Consider the following 24,179-nt stretch of genomic DNA (forward strand, 5'->3'; position numbering starts at 1 on the left):
TATATATATATATATATATATATATTTCTTATTTATCTGAAATTTAGATTTTACTGGGCATCCTGTATTTTATATGGCACCGCTATCCTAAAGCCTGAAGTATTTGCTGTCTGACTTATTACAGAAGAAGTTTGCTGACCCCAGCCTTACACACATAGAAGAAGTTTGCTGACCCCAGCCTTACACACATAGCAAACTAGATCAGGCATCAAAGGGGCTTAGGACACTGCCTGGAACCCAGCTCCATAAGCATCGGCTACTGGTATTCGTGTTATTGGTATAATCAAAGTGATCACCAAATATATATTGGACTGCTTGTCCGAGGGGCTCAAGGTTTACTTGGGAGAGACGGACACTGAACGAATAAATCCACAGACGTGTAGTGACGATCAGACTGTGATAAGTTCTAGGGTGCCATGCAAGAGACTCTGTTTTAGACACGGCGGTTCTGAGCACTGTGCCTGTTTTGTCTGTGGAATCCTCACGTAGCATCCCTGTGAGGTGGTGCAAACATCATCCCCGTTTCACAGATGAGGAAACCGAGGCCCGAGGTTCCCCAGCTAACAGCAGAGCTGGAGTTTGACCTGGGCCTGGTGGCTCCCAAGCCCGTGTTCTTACTCACGTCACTAAAATGCCTCCCTTTATATGGTGCCAGCTGTGTGCTGGGTCTCATTTGAGGTCCCCTGCCTGTATTTTCCGTAATCCTTGTGACAGCCCTACATACTGGGCCATGTGATTCCCATCGGGGCTTAGAGGAGTGAACACAGCACAGTGTGGAGAGTCAGGGAGGAGGAGCAAGTCGATTTGGAAGCTGGCAGGGTTCCAGGTGGGCAATATGAGGGTACCTGGGTGTGCGCAGGTGGCAGGTGTGAGGAGGAGAGACAAAGGGCAGCCCGGGGAGCCACCAGGAGCCCCCCTTCCGGCTTTGCAGATTGGCCCGGATTTCCCTGTCTCCCTCCTGAGATTAATCCTCCTTTTATGCTGTTTAAATATTTGCAGGTAGAGGGAGGGAGGGATGGGGGAGGGTGGGGCATATTTCTGAATGGTTGCCGGGTGGGGCCAGCGGTGGGGTGGGGTAGGTGCTCTGAGGCCTGATGTGGAGGCTCGGCTGGGCCACAGCCAGAGGAAGTTGGGGTTGGTGAATAGAGCTGAAAGGGCCCCTTAGCAATTGGCCATTCACCTAACTAACTAACCCTCATGAATATCCACCGTGGGCCACTCAGTGAACCTGACCATCACTGTCATCTCAAGAGTCATTACTGTTTGTAGCATCCCTACTATGTGCCAAGTGCAGTCTCCACAATCTCGTTCAAGCCTCACATTACCCCTGTGAGGTAGGGGTGCTAAGACCATCCGCCCCATTTTACAGACGGGGAAGCTTGTCTAGCATCATGTGGGCAGTGAGTGGCCAAGGATTGGACCCCAGGTCAGTGACTCCGCCTCTTGGGCTCTTAGCCTCTCTCAACTGCCTCCTCACATCCTGTCCTTAGAGCTGAGAAGCTGGTTCCAAAAAGAGTGAGCTCCCCATCGTTGGAGAAATGCAAGCAGTTGTTGGAGGACTCCTTAGAATGGAGCTGGAGAGGGATCACAGTTTCCCGACCACTGTGACCTTTGAGGTCCCCCTGCCTCTGAAGGGTCCCCACAGTGGGATGTAGTTGGCAGAGTCACATCCAGGTGACCCAGGTCTTCTGACTCCCAGTTCAGTGCGGGAGACACTGGAGAATCCCTCCTCACAGGTTTCTCAGCACCTTGGGATTTCAGAGGGCCTGACCCAGGATTGGGCAGGGCTGGAGGCAGGGCTCCAGGTCAGGCCATCAGACCTAGCTTCAAGTCCTGGCTGTGTGACCTGCAGGCAAGTTGTATAAACTCTCTGTGCCTCACTTTATCCATCTCTAAAATGGGGATAATAATGCTCTCATGAGGATTAAATCAGACATTCTATACAGATCACCTGGCACTTCGTAGATGCTCTTAGTATACATTCTCTTTTATGCTAATAACAAAAGCAGAATGACAGAACAAAAGGAGAATAACAGAAGCATTTGGTTCACAGTGGCCTCTGCTTCTGCAGTGACAGACAAAGTATTTGTTAGAACAAAGGCCCTGGGTCTGAATCCTGCTGCCTCTGCGTGACCTGGGTCAAGTTAGCTAATGTTTGTGTGTCAGTTTCCCCATCTATAAAATGGGAATAACTTGGGAAATGACCTCATTAAGGCTGTGCTTACAGACAGTCCCCGGAACACAGCGAGTGCCCAAAAAAGTGAGGGTAAGCTTTAGCGTCATAAAGCTTCTACTGTGTGCTAGCCCGGCCTGCCCTTTCACCAGTCACATCACATTTAATTCTCAGCACAGCCCCAGGGGGTGATAGGCTCCACTTTACAGATAAGGAAACAGGTGCCAGCAGGGGCATGACTCGACCGAGCTCACACTGGACGTGAGTGGCCGGGCTGGAATGAGAATGCAGGTCTGTGTGGCTCTAGAGTGGCGTCAACCATAGTCACTGCCTCTGTGCCGCGCAAATGGGCGGGATTCCTGGTCCAAAGCTTAGAAAATCACACAGGCCGCAAGGAGCCAGGATGGCGCCCTGCCACTGCCACTGTCTCCAGACCACCCCACGGTCCCTCAGTCTGTCTGCCTCCAACGTGGACCAAGTTCAAGACCATGTCTGGGGGTCTGAGAGGGGGAAGGTGGTTGAGCTAATTTCGGAAGTCTTCTGTAGCTGCCAGACCCTCTTCCCCCGCCCCCAGTGCTGACCTGTCCCCGGGGATGGGCCCCCCCTCGCAGGAGTGGGCAGCAGCCTCTTTCTTCTTGTGGCGAGACCATGCCCTCTTCTGCAAGACTCTCAGTGACCTTCTGGGGGAGGCTCCCACAGCGTTGCCTTTTAATTTCCTCTCCTGGCCTCCGGCTGTCAGCCTGTTATGAACTTCTGGGAAGATATTCTAGCCCACAGCTGGGAGCCAACGGAGGTGGGGAGGGGCCCTCACTCGCCGGAACCCCTTGTGCAGGCTGAGAACACCCTGGGTGCTGCATTCTCCCCTCCACCACCCACCCCAGATCCATCCCCAGGACAAGAGGCCCAGAGCCAGGCAGCCACGGGCTCCTCCCTGCAGCCGGCTTCCCAGCTGTGTGACCCTTTGAATTTCAGGATCCACAGCTGTAAGCAGCCGGCCTTCTCCGCTCTGCAGATTCTGGAGTTGAGACAGCGTGTGTGTGTGCAGTCAGGGTGCCGATAGGAAGCAAGTGCTTCCCCCAAGGTGAATTTAATAAAGGGCTGTTGACTAAGGCAAGGGACGGATGCTGTGAGGCCCCGGGAAGCATGCAGCACCCCGTGATATTAACGTTGGGGAACCAGGAACCGCTACTGCCCCCAGTCTGATCAGGGTGGGAGGGAGAGGTTCCCAGAAGGGGCAGGCTGTGTGGGGAGGGTCCCCAGAGACAGCTGTGACTGCTACGCCTCTTTCTTAAGAATTTGGGGGCAGCTCCTTATTTTATATCCTCCGCCACCCTTCCCCACTCTCCCTGCCTCTCCTTTTCCATCCCCTTAGATCCTTGAGTACAGTCTGAGCATGCTTGAGATCACCTGGAGGGCTTGATCACCACCTCAGAGTTTCTGATTCAGTAGGTCCAGGGTGAGGCTGAGCATCTGTATCTCTGACGAGTTCCCAGCTGGTGCCGGTGCCGGTGCTTCTGGGCCCCACCCCGAGGAGCTCTGCTCGTCCCCATCGCACTTGCCTCCCACCTCTCTTAGCATGTGGCTCTTTGGACTAAGGGCCCCTTCAGGGCAGGACTGTCTTACTCCATCCCTGCAGCTCTCTCCACCTTGAACTCAGTATCCGAGGGCTGGTTCTCTTGCCGCCTGCCCAGATGAATCCACCTGCGTTTGTATCACTTGCAACTTGTCCCTATAGATTGCTGTCCAGACATGTTGATCCGAGGTCAATGCTGAGATAGAGATCAGGATGCAGGAGGTCTATGAGGGCACGCTCTTGGGGTCAACACCAGGAGAGGTGAGGCAGAGAAGCAGGAGTGGGTGGAGGGAGAAGTTGGGCCACGATGTGGCCTCCGTGGAAGCCTCAGTCAGCCCTGTGGAGAGCTGGGACGACCCTTCAGAGCTGTCCCGTGTGAGGGCAAGGATGCCGGATCTTCACACCCCATATGCATCATTCACTGGATGGGCCACCCCGGGAAGGACTGCGACCTTGGGGGAGGCCCTCTCTGCAGCTGAGGTGACCCTGTTTCCTAAGGGACAGCAGCCCTCCCAGCAGCTGGCAGCCTCCGGTCCTCATGGGATCTGAGTGGTGCATTGCGGCATCTGCCACATCATCAGAACCTTCTATGGCCCCCACCGCCATCCTCTCCCTACCCCTGAGTCCCATGGCCCCTGTACCCCACACCCTTCCTTCCTTTCCAGCCCCAAACCAGAAAGCCCTCTTGCTATCACTCAAACACACAGAGCCCCCAGTAAAGACACCTGCCCATGGTTTGGCCACCAGCTGACCTCTGAATCTTAATTTTGCTTGGCCAGGCCATCCTGCAACGCAGAGAAGTCAAAGCCCCCAGGCCCCATCCTCTTTGTACTACATCAGTGTTATCTGCCACATGTGATGGTTAGGGATGCGCCAGGCCTTCCAGAGAGAGGGAGCGAGGAAGACAGCAGATGTATTAGTCTGCTCGGGCTGCCATAACAAGGTACCACTTGGTGGCTTAAACAACAGAAATTTATTTTCTCACAGTTCTAGAGGCTGGAAGTCCAAGATCAAGGTGTCGGCAGGATTGGTTCCTTTGGAGGGCCGGGCGGGAAGGGTCTGTTCTGGGTCTCTCTCCTCGGCTGTTGATGGCTGTCTTCTCCCTGTATCTTCACATGGCCTTCCCTCTGTACCTGTCCATGTTCAAATTTCCTCTTCTTATAAAGACCCCAGATGATACCAGATGAAGGCTCACTCGAATGTCCTGATTTTAACTTAATCACTCTGTAAAGATCTCATCTCCAAATACCGTCACATTCTGAGGTCCTAAGCGATAGGATTTCAACATGAATTTGGTGGGGGGCCGGGGAGGGACACAGCTGAGCCGATAACATTAGGGGAGGTGACAGTTTACAGGATTGGAAAGCAGGTGACAAGGAAAAGGAATGGAAAGAGGTTAAGGCATCCTGGGCAGGTGTTTGAGGCCAGAGGGGTGGTGCCAGCCTAAGGGCCCCTACTAGTTGCTAGCAGAGCCGGAATCTAAAGCTGAAGGGTGTTTCACGCATCCTGAGGACGCTCACAGCCTCCTTTTGTGGAGGGAGCCGATGAGGCCTGGTGGTCTCTGCGCTAACCGTGGGGAAAGAGGCAGGCTGGCAGCAGGGCCTCTGCATCAGAGCCACTCCAGAGGGTGACAGGCAGATGGCCGCCTCCAAGGAACAGGAGGACGTTGGCAGGGGGGCTGCAACCTGCTTAAGAGAGGGCTGGCCCTCTGGAAGGAGCTGAGGCCTGCCCTGAAATGGAGTGGTCACGCTTTGGCACTCCTCCCACCCCCCAGAGCTGACCTGCTGCTGCAGGGAACACCAGCCCGGTAGAGCCAAACGTTCCTGTGCTGGGCCGGTGAGCTGTAAAAACACGCCCCTCCTGTGTGTTTCTCCTTTGCTCTCACCTGTCCCCACACAATACTCCAATACCCAGACTGTGGGTTTTCTGCACAGCAAACAATCCCCCAATGCCAGCTGAGCATCCTACAATTAACTCAGTTCTGACACCATCTATCGGAGGTGGCATCCGATCCCACAGGTTAAGGGCTCAGTCCCACAAGACTGACCCCCCAATTTCAGGTACCAGTTGCACATCTCAGGTTGTTCCTCGTACTTCTGGCAGACCTGCTGTAAGTCAGGGTTCTCACCTCCTAATCCCATCACAGTGCAAGTTAGGATTTCAGCGTATGAATTTTGGAGGAACCTAAGCAGCCCATTGCAAGGAGTATCCTCCCTCCTCTGTCTCAGTTTCCTCCTCTGTGAATGGAGAGGGTATTACTGTGAAGTTCTTGTGATGATCCAGTGAGGTGAGGCAGGCAGGAGAGAGCTTTGCAAACTGTGACACACTCAGGACTGACTTACACACTTGCTCATTCCATCCCACCTGCTTATAACTCCAAGCTCAACCTCACCCCATGTAGGCTGCCCTTGGTGGCCGTGTTTCCCCTGCAAGGTTAATTTTGTTTATTGTTTTTAACTTGGTTTTACCTGCATACATGTGTTTGATGGCAGGGACTTGGGATGCATGGACCAGATTTGATATGTTGACAGGCAGCAAAGAGGTCATGGTCATCATTATTAAAATGTTACTATTTATTGACCACCTACTATGTATCAGGCATTATGCTGAGTGCTTTACCTATACTTCCTCATTTAAACCTCCCCGTGGGAAGTATGCATTCATCCAACAGATACTTATTGAGTGCCTACTATGTGCTCTTCTAGGTCTTAAGAATAGGGCGGTAAGTGATGTATATGGGTCGTGGAAGTCAAGAGATGCCAAGAAAGAAGCAAAATACATAGCGTGCTAGGGGCAATAAACACTATGGAGAGAAATAAGCAGAAAAGGGGTATGTTGAGTGCTGACTGGGGTGGGGTTGAGATTTTAAATAGGATGATCAGGGATGGTGACATTTGAGTGAAGAGTTGAACCGTGTAGGTTTCTAGGGAAAAAGCATTCAGTGAAGGAAACAGCAAGTGTGAAGGCGTGAGGTGGGACCGTGCCCTCTGAGCTGGGCAAACAGCAATGAGATATGGGGTATGTGCAGTGAGTGACGGGACCAGTGGGGGAGGAGGTTGGGAGGACAGTGATGGACCCAGGTCATATGGAGCCTTGTGGGCCATCGTGAGCACTTGGGTTGTCACTCCAGGTGAGATGGGAGCCACGGGAGAGCTCTGAGCACTGGAGGGATGGTGGTCGGACTTACCCTGTTTTTTCTAACTAGAAAATATTTATTTATACTACATTAACACATACATGCTTCTTAAAATTGTGGTAAAATACAGAGAACAGAAAACTCACATCCTTCACCATTTTTAAGTTCAGTAGTGTTAAGTATGTTTACATTATTGTGTAGCCAGTGTCCAGAACTCTTTATCTTGCAAAACTGAAATTCTGTACCCATTAAGCACTAACTCCCCATTTTCCCCTCGTCCCCACCCCAACTTCTGGCAGCCCCATTCTACTTTCTCTATGCATTTGACTACTTTAGGTGCCTCATATAAGTGGAATCCTACAGTATCTGCCTCTTCGTTTCTGGCTTATTTCACTTAACATGATGTGCTCAAAGGTTCATCCATGTTGTAGCATGTATCAGAATTCCCTTCCTTTTTAAGGCTAAATAATACTCCATTGTATGTATACACTACATTTTGTTTATCTATCATCCATCGATGAACCCTTGGGTTGTTTCCACCTTTTGGCTATTGTGAATTACACTGCTATGAACATGGGCAAACAAACCTCTCTCTCTGTATATAATATCTAAATATAAGATCATGTCATCTGGAAAAAGAGATAATTTTCCTTCTTCCTTTCCAGTGTGCGCCCCTCTTTTGTTTCTTTTCTTGCCTAATATATCTGGCTGACTTCCAGTGCTATGTTAAATAGAAGAGGTAAAAGCAGGCATCTTTATTTTGTTCCTGAACTTATAGGAAAAGCTTTTTCAGGCTTTCACCACTGAGTATGATGGTAGCTGTGGGCTTTTCTTATATAGGCTTGACTTGGAGATAATGCAGGTTTGGTTCCAGACCACCACAATAAAGCAAATATCACAGTAAAATGAATCACATGAATTTTTTTGTTTCCCAGTGCATGTAAGTTTTATGTTTACACTATACTATAGTCTATTAAGTGTCTATTAGGTTATTCAATCTGTTGGTATCCAGTTGTCCATAGTATTCTCTTATAATCCTTTTTATTTCTGTGGCATCCCTTGTAATGTCCCCTCTTTCTATTCTGATTTCAATTATTTGAGTCTTCTCTCCTTTTTCCTTTTTTGTAAAAAAAAAAAAATTATTTATTTATTTTTGGCTGCGTTGGGTCTTCGTTGCTGCGTGCGGGCTTTCTCTAGTTGCGGAAAGCAGGGGCTACTCTTCGTTGCAGTGTGCAGGCTTCTCACTGCGATGGCTTCTCTTGTTGTAGAGCACGGGCTCTAGGCGCACGGGCTTCAGTAGTTGTGGCTTGCAGGCTCTAGAGCACAGGCTCAGTAGTTGTGGCGCACGGGCTTAATTGCTCCACGGCATGTGGGATCTTCCCCGACCAGGGATCAAACCTGTGTCCCCTGTATTGGCAAGAAGATTCTTATCCACTACGCCACTGGGGAAGCCCTCTCCTTTTTTCTTAGTCAGTCCAGCTTAAAGGTTTGTCAGTTTTGCTGATTGTTTGAACCAACTCTTGCTTTTGTTAAATTTTTTCTGTTCTCTATTTTGTTTATTTCTAGTCTTGATTTCCCTCTGCTAGCTTTGGGTTTAGTTTATTCTCCTTTTATAGTTCGTTAAGGTGTAAAGTTAGATTTGGGATCTTTATTCTTTAACGTAAGTACTTCCAACTGTAAATTTCCCTCTTATCACTGCTTCCCTTTCATCCCATAAATTTTTGCATGTTGTGTTTTCATTTTCTTTTCTCTCAAGACGTTTGTTGATTTTTCTTGTGATTTCTTCTTTGACTCATTGTTTAAGCGTGTGTTTAAATTTTCATTTATTTCTGGATTTCCCAGTTTTCCTTCTGCTGTTGATTTCTAGCTTCATTCCATTGTGATCGGAAGAGATACTTTCTTTGATTTCAGTCTTTTAAAATTTGTTAAGACTTGTTTTGTGTCCTAACACAGTAATCTGAAGACTATTCCATGCACACCTGAGAAAAGTGTGTGTTCTGCTCTTGTTGGTTGGACAGTCCATGTGTCTGTTAGGTCCAGTTGGTCTATAATGTCATCCAAGTCCTCTGTTTCCTTATCGACCTTCTGTCTGGTTGTTCTCCTGACTTACCTTTTAACAAGATCCTTCTGGACACGTTAAGACAGCCTCTAGCATGTAGATGCAGGGAGACCAGTGAGAGGTTACAGTGTCAATCTAGGAGAGATATGACTTGGACCAGCATCACTGGCACCTGGGCAGTGCTGTTGGAGGGGAGGAAAAATGGCTGGACTCTGAGTCTGTTTCAGTGGTGGAGCCAAAAGAGTCAGTGAAACAATTCTGTAGAAATTGGAGCTATAGGTAAAGGAGTTTGCCTAAGCTCCTACAGCTGGTAAGTGGCTGAGCCAGGATTTGAACCCAGGTCTGTTTGGCTCCCAATTCTTGGCTGTTGATTACTCACTGTGCTTTTGAAAGTACTCCCGATCCAGCTGCCTGGACACCCACCCCCATGCCTCTCTGACAGTCCGCTGTCGCCACTATTTGGCCTGAACTCACTCCCTCTGCCTCTATTCCCAAAGGATGTCCAAGTCTAGGTGCTGGGAGCAGAGAAAAGAGGGAGGCAGGTACCTGAGGCTGAGGAGGGCAGAGAGGGGGCCAAATGCTTTGAGACCATGTGGGCTTAACGACATGTTGTAGAAGGGGCTCAACCCCTGGAGTCGGATAAACCTGGGTCCAAGCCCTGAATCCACTCGTCACCAGCTGTGTGACTCTGGACAGGTTACTTCACCTCTCTGTGCCTTTGTTTGCTCCAGGGGTCATTATACTGCTACTCCGTTTACCCATGATTATAGTGACAAGAAAGCATGTTTTTCAACTGGAATATTCTACCAAGGCAGAAGTCAGTCATGATCTTTCAAGCCATTCATTCCTCAAACAGAACTTTATTGAGCACCTACTGTGTGCTGGAACCACAGTTGTTAAGCAGGGAGACACAGAGTGCTTGCCCTCATGGGGTCCACAGCTTGGCAGGGGGGACAGATGCTGACAAAATCATCACAAATCTGATGGATGTTACAAAAAGCAGCCACTGTGGGCCCCCAAGCAAGGAAATTTAATCTCAACAGGTGATGTTTCAGGCAGGACCAGAATAACGGTAAAGGAGACCAGGTGTGAGGTTCTCGGTAGGGCAATGACCTGCATGCAGCTAATGTTTATCGCGGGTATGCTGCACACCAGGCTCTGTACTCAGCACGTGGGGTGCGTTACCTTGTGCGGTCCTCCCATTGCCCCTTGTTCCTACAAGCCCTTTACCCAGTGAGAACACTAAGGTTCAGAGAGGCGACATGAGTTGCCTGAGGAAATACAGCTAGTAGCCAGACGGGTCAGGATATGGCAGCTGGAGCCAAAATGAGAAACATTTTTATAAGTTGGAATTCCAGCTCTGCTGCTTCCTAGCCGTATGGCCTTGGGTGGGCTAGTTCATCTTCCTGAACCTCAGTTTCCCCATTTGTAAGTGGGACCAGTTCCACAGGCTCAGTTAGATAGTTTTCAGACTTTGAAATGCTGCTGGCAAAACCAGGCTTAGAGCTTGCTGGGCTTGGTGGCCGGGAGCTGTTCACGGTGCGGGTGCTGACTTGGTTGTGTCGGGGGAAGTGCTGTGTCAGCTCTCGGGTGGTCACTGCCATGTATTTTTCCGGAGAACATGGCCAAGGATGCTTTGGGTTCTGTCTTCCCCTCCAGAAGGCAATCGGAAGGGAGAGAGGGACACTGAGAGCCTGAGACTGCTCTCAGACAGGCGTGTGGATGGGCTGGCCAGGCCGAGTGTAGGTGGGCTGCAGGGCAGCCAGAAGGGAGTAGGGGCTCATCGATGGGGGTGGATTCCGGATCCCCGTGTCACAGCCCCAGAGATGTAGAGCTGGGACCAGGTTTTGAGGTCATCTCTTCTGACCTCCTCAACCTCCAGGTGGGCAAACTGAGGCCTTAGAGGGGAGAAACACTTTGCTAAAGTACTACAGTGACTCCAGACACAGTGGGGCCCAGAATCCAGCAGAGCAGAAGGGCATTCAGGCCACCAGAGGGCCACCTCCATAAGCAGAGGCACGGCTGCCCTTTCAGCGCTGTGTCCCCTGTGCCTGGCACATCACAGGTGTTCAATAAATATTTGTTGAATGAGTGAATGTAGTATGAAAAACACACAGCCTGGGGAGTCACACCCAGCTTGGATTCTGTCTCCACTCTGGGCCAGCTCTACGTTTCTGGGTGAATTTCTACACGTTGCTAAGCCTCTGTTTCCCAAAATAAGATCACAAATCCAGCTGGTAGGTACCTGAGCAGGGATTTGAACTGTGGTCTACAGGATTCCAGGGCTGATTTTTCATACTACACCTTCCTGTTTTTTTTAATATACCCGTTTAATTCATTCATTCATCCACTCACTTAGAAAATATTTATGGAGACCTACTGTGGACGAGGCACTGTTCTAGCCTCCATGGATACAGCCGTGAAAAAAAAGGCAGACAAGGCCCTGCCCTTGGGGAAATTATATTGTAGAAGATGGATACAGACAGTAAACAAATAGGACAGGAAGTACTCTGAAGAAACCATAACAGGGGATGGAAGGAGTTAGAGGTGGGATGCCTTAGATGATGTGGACAGTCAGGAAGGAGAGGACATTTTTCGTGACACCTCAAGAGAAGCCCACTATGCAGAGAGCCTGAAAAAATAATTTAGTTCAGTGTGAAGTGTGGAGCTATCAGAGGCCACAGGCCCTAGCCCTACAGAAAACACAGCAGGGAGGACGTGGAAGGGAAGCAGTTACCAAAACATCCCAAGCAGCCTGAGAACACCGTGGGGGGTGATGTAGCCCTTTGAGGTTGCACCCCGAGTGGGTTTGGGTCTCCCCCTCTGGTGCTTCTGCCTTCCAGGTGAAGCAGATTATGGAGGAAGCCGTCACGCGCAAGTTTGTCCACGAAGACAGCAGCCACATCATCTCTTTCTGTGGTGAGTTAGTGGCCTGTGGCCTTGAAAAGCGGCTTTTTTTTCCCCTCTGTGGGCTGCCCTGGGTATGTGGCGTCTTTCTTTGAGCAAAGTTCTCATGTCATTCTTTTGCTTTTTAACTGCGAAGTTATTTTTGGATTCTAAAGAGACTCCATTAGGGAATTTGGAAGTAGAGAAAAGATTTGGAAGTAGAGAAGAAATTAAGAATGACATCTGCACCCCGGGAAAAGGTAATCATGGTTGACACAGAAGGATGCCTTCCCTCCCGTGGGTTCCGTTCGCACTGATCCTACCCCAAGCGACCAAGGGTCTTGCATCTAAGGGATGGGCTCTACATCCTTTCCTCACCCAGGTAAAGAGAGAGGATGAATGAGGACTTAAAAAAAAAAGAAAGGAATCAAGAGCCATAGACACATCCCGAGGGATCTCTTCCAGCTGGCTCAGCAAAGGAGGCAGGCTCAGAGCGTGACTGAGACTTCTCTCCTTGAACCTGCGAGGCCCACAGGGTTCCAGGAATAACCTCGCTGCCAGGTTCTTACTGTACTTTCACAATGGCTAGAGACAGGTGTCTTACCGTGTCCCTGAAGTCAGGATTCAGTGCATAAGCAGTGTGTACGTATACGTGGGAGTGTTTCTTTCTCCCTGAAAACCTTTTTATTTAGTGATTGGAGTCTCATAACAAAGGACAAGCTGTAATGCTCCCCTCATGGTCTTGGCCCTATAGAGGGGCCCATCAGCCTCCATCCAGATGGCCGGGGACACCCCCCGTGGGCCTGCAGCTGGCCGAGCACATGCCATGACCTGGGAGACCACTGACGTTAGCTTAGCCCCTTGCAGCCCACCTCTGTTCACTTCCCACCTCTGCCACTTCTTGGTTGGGTGACCTTGGGCAAGATCTTATTTTTTTAGGTGATAATGCATTTAGTTAAATAAATATATATATATACACATATATATATATATTGGCTGCACCTCCCGGCTTGTGGGATCTTAGTTCCCTGAGCAGAGATCAAACCTGGGCCCATGGCAGTGAAAGCGCCGAGTCTTAACCACTGGACTACCGGGGAAGTCCCAGAAATACGTTTTATGTATATATTGGGTTGGCCAAAAAGTTCATTCGGGTTTTTCTGTAAGATGTTACGTTATGTATAAAAATACACATTTATGCGTGCACATATATATACACACACATATATATGGGAATATATATCTCTCTATATAAATATAGATATATATCTCTGGCTTTCTTTTTTCTCCTGGACATTTTTATTTTCAAAAGACATGATATGCATATCTATTTTGGGACTCACTAGCATACCTACCAATTAAAGACTTAGAAGACTAGAGAGTGATAAAAATCATAATAATTCTCTAACTCTGATCAGAGTTTGGGGGTGAGAGGAATCTGCTGGCTCTAAATGAGACCTGAGGGATGTCCCTGAGGTTTCTTTTGTCCATTGTTCCTTATGAGCCATTGTCGGAAAGAATGGAATAATGTCTACCAAGCCAGAATGGATCATGAACTTAATCAGTATAAAGAAATGAAAGTTCTGGGTATGTAAGCAAAGCTGAAGATATTTTAGAGATCATCACCCAGAATATTTTAAATCCATGAGCAGATTAGGCAACATGTGAACAGTCCTTCAAAGCCAAGTCATTGCTAACAGCAACAACAAAAACAACACAAGCAATTAAACTGAAACCCCTCAGTATTTCTCCTTGCACATGGCATGACCTTGGCCAGCCTCTTTTTTTTTTTGGCGGTACGCGGGCCTCTCACTGTTGTGGCCTCTCCCGTTGCGGAGCACAGGCTCTGGACACGCAGGCTCAGCGGCCATGGCTCACGGGCCCAGCTGCTCCGCGGCACGCAGGATCCTCCCGGACCGGGGCACGAACCCGCACCCCCTGCATCGGCAGGCGGACTCCCAAGCACTGCGCCACCAGGGAAGCCCTTGGCCAGGCTCTTGAGTGCTGGTGTCCTCTTCTGAAAAGACAGTAACTAGAACACTTGCTTAATGAGTTTTGCCACGGGGATCAGGGAAGGTAAACCTTAACACTGGCTGAGTAGGTGCCCAAGAAGGGGTAGCTCTTATTACAATTAACATTTTCCCATAAACATTGATTATGCTCCAGTGCATACCAGAGAGCTCCCAGTCTGCTGTGTAAGACGGAAAGTAAGAAGATAAATAAAGGCTGCTGAGAGTATCAGATGTAAGATAGGGGACATCAGAATGGCCTGCACAGGGTCTGTTTCTTAGAGGGGAACACTGAGGACGAGAGGGGGAAAGTTATTTGCCTAAGGTCACACAGCAAGTTAGTGGTAGAACCCAGGCTACACCCTAGGTCTCTTATTTGAGGAGGGCTGGGCAGGGCCTCCAGGGGAAACACAGAAATGGGAAGGTTATGACTGAATCCTCTCTTCAAAAGCCCTTTGTGGAGGCACAAGTGTTGTGAGCACACCTTGGGTTCAGATGTGGGTTTGAATCCCAGCTCCATCACTTATTTGCTGGGTGGCCCTGGGCAGTTCAGTTTACCTCTGGGAGCCTCAGTTTCCACATCTGAAAAATGGATGGTTTTACTTTCTGCCTGGCTGTGGCAGAGATCAGATGAGATTCATAATGTTAGCTGTTACTGGAGTCACAGTAGTAATGACAACAGTGTGACTCCCTAACCGGAATAAAGCTCAGCAGTCACATGGTCCAGCCTCCCCTCCCTCATTGACAGGAGTAATAGCTAACATTCTTAAAGCACACACTATGTGCCAGGCTCTGGGCAAAGTGCTTTCCGTGCATTTTTTCCACCTCATCCCAGCAGTAACCTCACGAGGTTAATGTTCATACCATCCCCGTTTTACAAATGAGGAAACTGAGGCACAGGGAGGGGAAGTAATTGACCCCTGTCACACAGCTGGTTATTGGCCAGGAGAGAATGTGAACAGAGATGATCTGACCTTGGGCGGCAAGCGTGGGTTCACCACTAAGCCCCCTTGCTCCCTTTTGAGGGGCTGGATGGTGGAGAGGTATACGTGCTTTTTGCTATGATGCTGTCACGAAATTTGTGATTCTGGGGTCCCCGGATCTTCAAGGTACCTGTGTGTGTCGGAAGCTCAGAGCCAGGCTGGGCACTGGGGAGCATGGGCAGGGCCTGCTGATCGTTGTGTCCCTGCAGCGGCTGTGGAGGCCTGCGTCCTGCATGGCCTGCGGAGGCGGGCGGCTGGCTTCCTGCGCAGCAACAAGATCGCAGCTCTCTTCATGAAAGTGGGCAAGAGCTTCCCGCCAGCAGAGGAGCTGAGCCGCAAGGTGCAGGACCTGGAGCAGCTGATAGAGAGCGCGTAAGTGCTGAGAACGGGGTAGAGGCTAGGGTACCCCCAGAGGATAGCCCCTGCTCCTCCCCCGGGCTCGGTGAGAGCCTGCACCCTCTCCACTCTCCATTCTGCTCCTCCAACCCTCCAGACTCTTTCACACCCCAGGTCCTTTGCACACACTGTACCCTCCACCCAGTTCACACCCCTCATCTTCCATGGCTGGCTCCTTGTCATCCTCAGGCCTTCTCCTAACTAATGGTAAATTCCAACCCTCACCCATTTCTCTTTTATATCCCTCTGTTTATTGTCTTCCCAGTTGTTATCACCATCTGTAATTTATTCATTCATTCGTTTACTGTTTACTTGATTGTTGTCTGTCTCCCCCACTTGACTCTGAACTCCTTGAGGGCAGGCAGCTGCACCTGTGCTCTCCCCCATTAGGTCACCAGTGTCTGAGACAGTGCTCAGCACCTGGGAAATGCCCAAGAAACAACTGTAAAATGAATAAGTGCCTACTCTGAGCCAAGCCTGTGCCAAATGCAGGAAGATCAAAGTTTAACATAACCAACATGGTCTCTGCGTGGACAGATGCTCACAGTGAAGCAGCCATTGAAGGGGATGTTGTCTTAATGGCTGAGTGTGTGTACTGGGGGGAGGCTCATGGCCTGAGAGTGTGTACATGAGGGCCTTCCACCCGAGCCACCCCCAGCGTCCCAACTGCACAACCAAACCCCCTACCTGGAGCCTGGTCAGGGATGGCAAATAGATTTCAAACCCATTTGGTCCTAGTAGCTGCACAGAGAGTTGTGTTGTGAAAGATTCTGGAGCTGTGAGTGGACTACATGGGAAAGAGGGCATGGATTGATTAGTCATGCCTGTTATGGGCAACAGAAGGGAGAGAGAGGCATGCATGTCATGTGTTTGCCCTCTCTGCCATGAGTGGTTACTCTGGATGAGAAATGGCCCTTTCCTTGCCCTTTAGGCCCTGCCAGCCCCGGGTTGCTGGCCAGAACTGCATGATGGGTAAGGCTATAGATTTGGCATTGCCAACTCCCATTTGGAATCTGACTCCTCAGCCACCTGGTCTTTAGGTGCCTTCCAATCCATCTGCTAAATTCCCAGGTGTTTGCTGATAACTTCTTAAAAGGGATGGATTTCCATGGACCTTCTATAACATTGGGAGCAACTTTCTAATGGAGGAATGAGAGATGTCCATTCCAGGTGTCCATTCATTCATTTGTGCAATCGTTCATTCATGGACATATTTATTGAGCCCTTTGTATATGCCAGGCACTGTGCTGGGCCCTGGAGATACAGGCGTGAAAAAGGGCCAAGGCTTGCCACTTGGTAGACTCAATATTTTATTTTAAAAGCACTTGCATTGTCCATACCCTCGAGGTCACAGTGTGGAGGGGAAGACAGAGAAGTGAGTGGGAAGTTAAGCTGCAGAGGTTGAGGGAACACAGAGGAGGGGCCCCTCCCCAGCTTCAGCTGGTGCAAGAGGGCTTCCTGTAGGAGGGAGTGCCCTCGCTGAGACCTCAAGAGTGAGAAGGAGTCAGCCAAGGAATAGGGTGGGCTGGGGAAGCCGGGAAGAAGCAGCAGCTCACGAAAGTCCTCATATGAGAGCTTCGCAGCCTCAGGGATCCACAGATATCTCTGTCTGGCTGGATCATGGGGTCAGAGGCAGAGAGTGGTAAGGAGGTGGCTGGAGAGGCAAACGGGCAAGGTCATGGAGTGCCCTGCTAGTCATGTTAAAAAGCTTCCTTCTCCAGGGCAATGGGGAGCCACCAAAAGATCTGTAATCCAAGACTCTTCTTGGCCAGCACTCCTTTCCATCCAAGAGAGAGAGAGAAAGTAAGAGAGAGACAGAAATTTCAATAGGGGCAAGACGGGTATAAAGACACAGACCTACTAGAGAATGGACTTGAGGATACGGGGAGGGGGAAGGGTAAGCTGTGACAAAGTGAGAGAGTGGCATGGACATATATACACTACCAAACGTAAAATAGATAGCTAGTGGGAAGCAGCCGCATAGCACAGGGAGATCAGCTCGGTGCTTTGTGACCACCTAGAGGGGTGGGATAGGGAGGGTGGGAGGGAGACGCAAGAGGGAAGACATATGGGAACATATGTATCTGTATAACTGATTCACTTTGTTATAAAGCAGAAACTAACACACCATTGTAAAGCAATTATACTCCAATAAAGATGTTAAAAAAACAAAGAAATTTCAGTATGAGAATCTGGTTCACCCATCAACAGTGTAGGAAAGTGTCAGTTTTACCACATCTTCACACTCACTCGGTATTATTTTTTCAACTCTTTTCCCATTCTCCAGGAGCAATATGGGCTCTTGTTGTTGTTCTAATTGACATTCCTTGATTTCTTAGAGAAGTTGGACACTTTCCCATTTGCATATTGATCCTGTTGGATTTCCTCTTTTGTGAATATCTATTCTCTTCCTTTACTGGTCTTGAAGGCGAAACCAGATCCAGGGCCTCCAGGAGAATGTGCGAAAGCTGCCAAAACTGCCCAACCTGTCCCCACTCGCCATCAAGCACCTGTGGATCCGTACAGCCTTGTTTGAGAAGGTCCTGGACAAAATTGTTCATTACCTTGTGGAAAACAGCAGGTGAGCGGAAGACACCTGGGTGCGCTCTGCCGCCACCTGCTGGCCTTCTTAGGAATTGCACTCTCTCACACAAAGCTGCTTACGCTTTGCCCCCTTGATATACACTTGATGTGAAGGTGATTAAATAAGGGCCTTCTGGATGTTTGACTCTGAACTAGCCTAGCTTGGAACCTTGGGAATATTTGGGTGCTTAATAGCAATGCAGGGTCTTTGGAATTGGGGTGAGGTGTAAGGATCTTGCAATCTTAGAGATGTTCCTTTTCCCATGAATGAAGCCCACAGTCTATTCACTATGTGGCCCTAGGGGACTCACTTAGCTTCTCTGTGCCTCTGTTGTCTCTTCTGGTGAATGGGACAGGATGGGAATTGCTGCCACTCTGGAGAAGAGGTGAGAAAAGGAGTTAGTTAGTACACAGCATTTTGGAAATGCATAGTGATATTTTTTACATTTTCTCTCCTAGCTCAGATTGACATGGTATAAAGGTTTTACAGTGTAAGTCCTCTTGGCAAACATTCATCCATGCATCCATTCATTCACCCAATAAATATTTAATGAGCATATACTATGTGCCAGGCACTAACCTAGATGTTGGGGATACACTGGTCTTGCCTGTCATGTTTAAGAACTTGGATATTATGCAAAGAACAGTGGAGATCTACTGAGGATCTATGATCTGAGACTCCTCGTGGCCAGCACCCCTTTCCAGCAAGAGACAGAAAGGATGGAAGAAAGAAAGAAATATATCTGAGAATCTTTCCATCTTTCAGTATGTAAAAATGCCTGTTTAACCACATCCTCACACAGAGTGGGTATCATTGTTCTCATCTTTTATTCTTTGCGTGTTTGCTAGGAAAATATGTATGAAAGTACAAACCAAAGTCCTTCCCCTCATGAAGCTCGCATTGTAGCAGGGAAAACAGGCAAATAGTAATTGTGATAGTTTGTGATGAGTGTACCAGGACAGGTGGGTGGTGTTTAACTTCCTCTGGGTGGTCAGGGAAAGTATCCCAGAAGATGGGATACTGTGAAACAGGGTGGGGAAGAGTGTTCTCAGCAAAGGGAACAGCAGGTGCAAAGGCCCAGAGGCAGGAGAGGAACTGAAAGAAATCCAGGCTCTGGAGTTCCAGTTCACCTCTTCACCTTCTAGTAAATTATAACACATCTCTGCCCCCTGTCTTGTTATGGGTCCAGGGTCTCTGTAGTTAATTGCCTTTGGCATATGACCTTGTGTTTTCCCGCTGAAAAAGTTGGTCATATTTTTTTTAGTAACTTATTTGAGCAGCAATACCAACCTACTATTTCTTCATTAACACTGTATTTTGAATTTTAGGTTCACACAGAATTGAAACAGTAGTACAGAGGGTTCTTGCCTACCCTCAATGTTAACATCCTACATAACTGTAGTACAAGTCTTAAAACCAAGAAATTGCCATTGACGCAATACTGTTAAACCAACAGTATTGGTACATTTTTTTTTTTTTTTTGCTATATAATTCTATGAAATTTTAACACATGCATAGTTTCATAAAACCAACACCACACTCAGGCTATAGAACTGTTCCAAAGAAACCCATCACCCGGAAGAAACTCCCTGGGGCTACCCTATATAGTCACATCTTGCTCCCAACCTACCTACTATTTTAAGGCATTATTTCCAGGTTACGATCACATAACTGTGCTGATTTTTGGAATAGAGTATGAGTGGTGGACTGGAAAGTGTCTCAAAGTATTAGCTTCAGATCTGACACCAAAATGTATAAACTTGATGTTGAGCATGTCCAGGATGTGTCATTCTGCCTCAGCCAATTTTATGGTTGATTGAAGATTTCTTTGGGGTAAGATTACAATGATATTGCCACATTTAGTGAGAACTTCACGGTGTTGGGACTTAATACGTGCAGTTGGACATTTACTCCTCCCAGCATCCGCAAGTGGGTGAGTTCTGTCATTCTTCCCACTTTACAGCTGAGGGCACCGAACGAAGCGTAGAGAAGGTAGTCACCTGCCCAGGGACACACAGCGAGGGAGGGAGTGGCCGAGCTGGGCTCCCACTCAGTCCGACTCCAGATCCTGTGTTCTTCACCCCCCGTTGTAGGAAGGGAAGAAGAGCTAAGCTTGCTGGGTGTAGCCTGCATCCGCCTGCTGTGTGGCCTTCAGCAAGTCACTTACCTTCTCTGGGCCTGAGATCCCTCAGGGGGTCAGAACAAGGTCCTTTCCAATTCTGAAGTTCTGTTAGTTTCTGGATTGTATGAGTTTGCAAAGAATTAGAAACCAGTGCACAACTCAAAAAACAAAACACTCAGCACGAACGTATTGACAACATTGCGTGTTATTTTGGAGAGTCAGAGGCCGGGGGCATTTTTGAGCGTGTCAGGCCAGCGTCATCTGCTTTAGTTTTCCAGACAGGAAGGCCTATTATTACAGCTTTTGAGGACACACCACAGCTAAAAAGCGTATGTTTGCCTCAATAATATTGGAAGGGCAGACATCATCTGAGCCTCTAAGTGACTTCATGTTTGAAATGGAAGATGCAAGAGAAGCAGACAGAACAGCCAGGCCTCGGCAGCCTTCTAATGATTTTTTCTGTTACTCTCATTATTAATAATAATGTATTATTAATAAGCCATGTATTAAGCAGTTACAGCCAAGCACTGTGTTAAGTGCCTTACATCTGTTGTCTCTCTCAAACGTCCTTTGGCAGCCCTATGAGACATATTATTATTATCCCCATCTTACAGATGGGGCAGCTGAGGCTCACAGAGGTACTGGGTGACCAGAGAGGCATTGAACCCAGTCTGCCCTTAACCATCAGGTTGTAGTTGATTGTGCGCCCTCCGCTGGTCACCATACAACCCTGCCTGTCCTTTCCTCTCTTGCTAGTAAGTACTACGAGAAGGAAGCTCTCCTGATGGACCCCGTGGATGGCCCCATCCTTGCATCTTTGTTGGGTAAGTGGTCCAGTGCTCTGAGCTTCCTCTGGATCTCTGGTCTCAGCTCCAGGGGGCACCTCCTAAGGGCCTCTCTCGCCTCCCTCCAGCCTCTCCCTTCAAAACTGCTCCCTGCCTCTTGCTTTCAGGGTCTTGTGCTGGTTTCTCTTTAGCAGGACCCTGGGTCATGCTAGCTGCCTGGAGGGGAGAAATGGTGAAATAAGTGGTCCATCTGGTGGTAGAAGGGAGGGAGGACTTTCCAGGGAGATGGCTTCCCAGCCCCTGTCTGCTCCACAGTAGGGCCCTGCGCCCTGGAGTACACCAAGATGAAGACTTCCGATCACTTCTGGACGGACCCCTCAGCCGACGAGCTTGTCCAGAGGCACCGCATCCACAGCTTGCACCTGCGACAGGACTCGCCCACCAAGCGTCCGGCCCTCTGCGTGAGTGGGGTGGACGGTGGGGCACTGGGAGGGAGCCTGGCTGAGTTCTGGACTTGGTGTGGAGGTGGGGAGTGGACCGGGGCCTTGGTGGTCACTCCAGACCTCATCTGCCACCTCCCCACACATTGCCAGATCCAGAAAAGGCATTCGAGTAGCAGCATGGATGACCGGCCGTCCCTCTCCGCCCGTGACTACGTAGAGTCCCTGCACCAGAACTCCCGGGCCACCCTGCTCTATGGCAAGAACAACGTTCTGGTTCAGCCGGTGAGAGTTCATCTTGGGCCCAGTTCTTCCACTGGGGGTCTGGCTCCAGGTTATAGAGGAGGAGTTCCCTCTGGCTCCTGGTTGCTCATCCATCTATCCATCCATCCACCCATTCACCCATCTATTCATCCATCTGTCAAAATCTCCACCCACCCAGCCAGTCTACTCTCTTCCAGTCTCTGTATTCACCCATCACTCTGTCCATGCATCCATCACTATTTCTTTATCCATCTGCCTGTATTTATATCCACCCAACCACCCATTCATTCATCCATCCATCTACCCATCATTACGTCCATACAGCCATCTACCCATTATTACATCCATCCATTCATCTACCCATCGTTACCTCCATCCATCCACCCATAATTATATTCATCTATTAATCCATCCATCTACCCATCATCAATCTATGTCTGCACTTGTCCATTTGTTTTCCAGTTCATCTATCCATCCATCTGTCCAGCCAGCTGTCTATCTATCATTCTCTGTTGTAATCACTCACTCATTTAGTTCACTCATTTGTACTGAACCTGCTATGCACCGTTTCAGGTGCACTAAAATGTGAAAAAAAAATTGTGTATCTTAGAATCGATGAAATACGGCAAGGATGCTTCCTCCCGGGGTTGCTGGCATGTGTGGTTGAGACATTTATGGAGTGGAGCCATGCTCGGTACACCCTCGGTGCTCAGTAAATGTTAGTTGTCTGTCTCCACATGTTGTGGGGTGAATCTGGGGGGAGGAGGGCTGCCTCTTATGTGTGAGGCTTGGAGACAGCCCCCTCTGCCAAACCCCACTTGGGATAGAGCAGAGCAGGTGAGAAGCCCTGCAGGCATATTGGGAAGGCAGAGGATGGGGCTCCTGGGTGGGGAGTATGGAGAGGGTATTTGCGGAGGGCGTTCTGGGTAATATCTGTGGAACAGAACTCAGCTGCCATCTCTTTCTCCCTTAAGACTGGACACAGTGATGGCAGATACATGCCTTCTGTTTTGGAAAGGGTGTTATTGAAAGGACAGAGCCCCCTTCCTGGTTTTAAAGATCCCCGCCAACTCCACCCTTGCATCAGGGCTCCTGAGCCACATGAAAGGGTGGGGTGGGCGGCTTTCACAGCTGGACTCTGTAGAACCAAACCCATCGTGGTGGTTGGCTTAGCACAGCCATCTGGAGGGAGGTTCGGGGTCTTCCAAATGGACATGGCCGTGGAGGGAATGAGCCAACCTCTTGGTTCTGGTTGTGTGCCCTTGAGTCACATGGGCCAGGGCCCGTGTCCACTGTGATGCCAGCGCTATGATCAGGCCTGAGTCCTGCTGTCTCTGCAGAGGGATGACATGGAGGCTGTGCCGGGGTACCTGTCCCTGCACCAGACAGCTGACGTCATGACGTTGAAGTGGACGCCCAACCAGCTGATGAACGGGTCTGTAGGGGACCTGGACTACGAGAAGAGGTAGGGTGCTGGGAGCCTCCCTTCCCCTCAGCGCAGGGATGTTTGTGCCCTGTCCCTTGTGCCCCGCCTCTGCCCCTGCTCCGTCTGGTTGTTATGGCCACTTGGTCCAGCCTCCCTGCAGCTGTGGCCTTGTGGGTAACTCAGGAGGATCTGGGAGCTGACTGGAAGAATCTTAGGATATAGGTATTAGGCAGTGCCCTGGGCAAACACCACCCGGAGAGAGAAATTGTAACAAAGATCTCGTAAGCCCTCAAATGGCAGATACTCCCCAGTCTCTTGCCATCTTACCCATCACTCAATGCAAAAGGAAGGCCAGAGGTGTTGGTTGTGAGCATCTGGTCCAGGTCTGTATCTCCTGTAATACCCTGCGAGTTATAAGACCCAGCAAAGGCCTTGGAGTCACACTTCAAAGAGACCCGGGAACCAGGGATTCCCTGCCTGCGATCCCCTGTGTTCCAGCGCAATTAGGGAAAGTTTAGGAAAAACACAGGGAAGCCGCCATGCAGAGGTGCAGCCTGCCTGGTGATTTCAGCTGGGGGAGTCTTGGCTGCTGGTGGGGAGGAGGGATGATGGGTTTTGCTGCTCTGAGCCCACATCGGGCTCTATTATTATTATACATGTTCTTGATTTCTTCAAAACTTTTGATTATGAGGAATTTCTAACATAAAAATAGAACTCAAGTACCCATGATGCAGCCCTAACAGCCATCCCGTCATCCCCTCTGCCTTTCATATTGTCCTGCAGTAGCAAACAGACATCATGAAATTATAGGATTTCATCTATAAATATATATACATATTTGTAAGTATAAATATATATATTTATATATGTAGAAGAAGGACTGTTTCCAAGGGCCATGACCAGAGCACTATCGTATTCTGTGTAGTGTTAAGCCTCGGTGCGATGAACGCCAGGCTTTGCTGGGATTAATATCATTCTCTAAGCTGATCACTTCCTGGGCAAGGGTTACCGTCTGTCCTCAGAGACGGTCATTGGGAGGTGCAGCCAGTCCTCAGCTGGGCCGCGTAATTCAGCTCCAGCCAGACTCCTGAGTTTCTGATGGTGGCACCTTCTGGGAGGAGCAGTGTGGGAGCCGAGGAAATGCTCTTGCCCTTGAACCTTATATCAGCTTATTCATCTGAAATCTCTATATCAGGCCTTCCCTGACCTCCCAGCTGAGTTCAGATCCCATGGAGGTCCCCTGAATCTCCTTCTTAGCATTTACAAAATCATAATAAATCTGTTACTACTTGTGTTCTGACTGTCTCGCCCTTTAGATATCAAATAATTGTGAAGCAAAGCAGGGA

At 49.2% G+C, this 24,179-nt stretch overlaps 1 protein-coding gene across 4 annotated transcripts in view; it reads left to right on the top strand.

Moving 5' to 3' along the window:
* The window catches only part of SGSM1 (small G protein signaling modulator 1), an 83,135-nt gene that overhangs the window by 14,921 nt on the left and 44,035 nt on the right, over positions 1 to 24,179 (top strand). For 3 of the 4 annotated variants that reach the window (XM_024741506.1, XM_024741509.1, XM_024741507.1), the window contains exons 3-9: positions 11,785 to 11,860; positions 15,026 to 15,188; positions 17,641 to 17,793; positions 20,675 to 20,742; positions 21,019 to 21,164; positions 21,297 to 21,428; positions 22,748 to 22,872. In XM_024741506.1, the coding sequence (XP_024597274.1) occupies positions 11,785 to 11,860; positions 15,026 to 15,188; positions 17,641 to 17,793; positions 20,675 to 20,742; positions 21,019 to 21,164; positions 21,297 to 21,428; positions 22,748 to 22,872 (863 nt within the window). Of the gene's footprint in view, positions 1 to 11,784; positions 11,861 to 12,011; positions 12,088 to 15,025; positions 15,189 to 17,640; positions 17,794 to 20,674; positions 20,743 to 21,018; positions 21,165 to 21,296; positions 21,429 to 22,747; positions 22,873 to 24,179 lie in introns of those variants that run through there. The other variant, XM_024741508.1, reaches the window with a different exon arrangement.

The sequence above is a fragment of the Neophocaena asiaeorientalis genome, unplaced genomic scaffold (genome assembly GCF_003031525.2).
Source record: "Neophocaena asiaeorientalis asiaeorientalis breed wild unplaced genomic scaffold, Neophocaena_asiaeorientalis_V1.1 scaffold648, whole genome shotgun sequence".
NCBI lineage: Eukaryota > Metazoa > Chordata > Mammalia > Artiodactyla > Phocoenidae > Neophocaena > Neophocaena asiaeorientalis.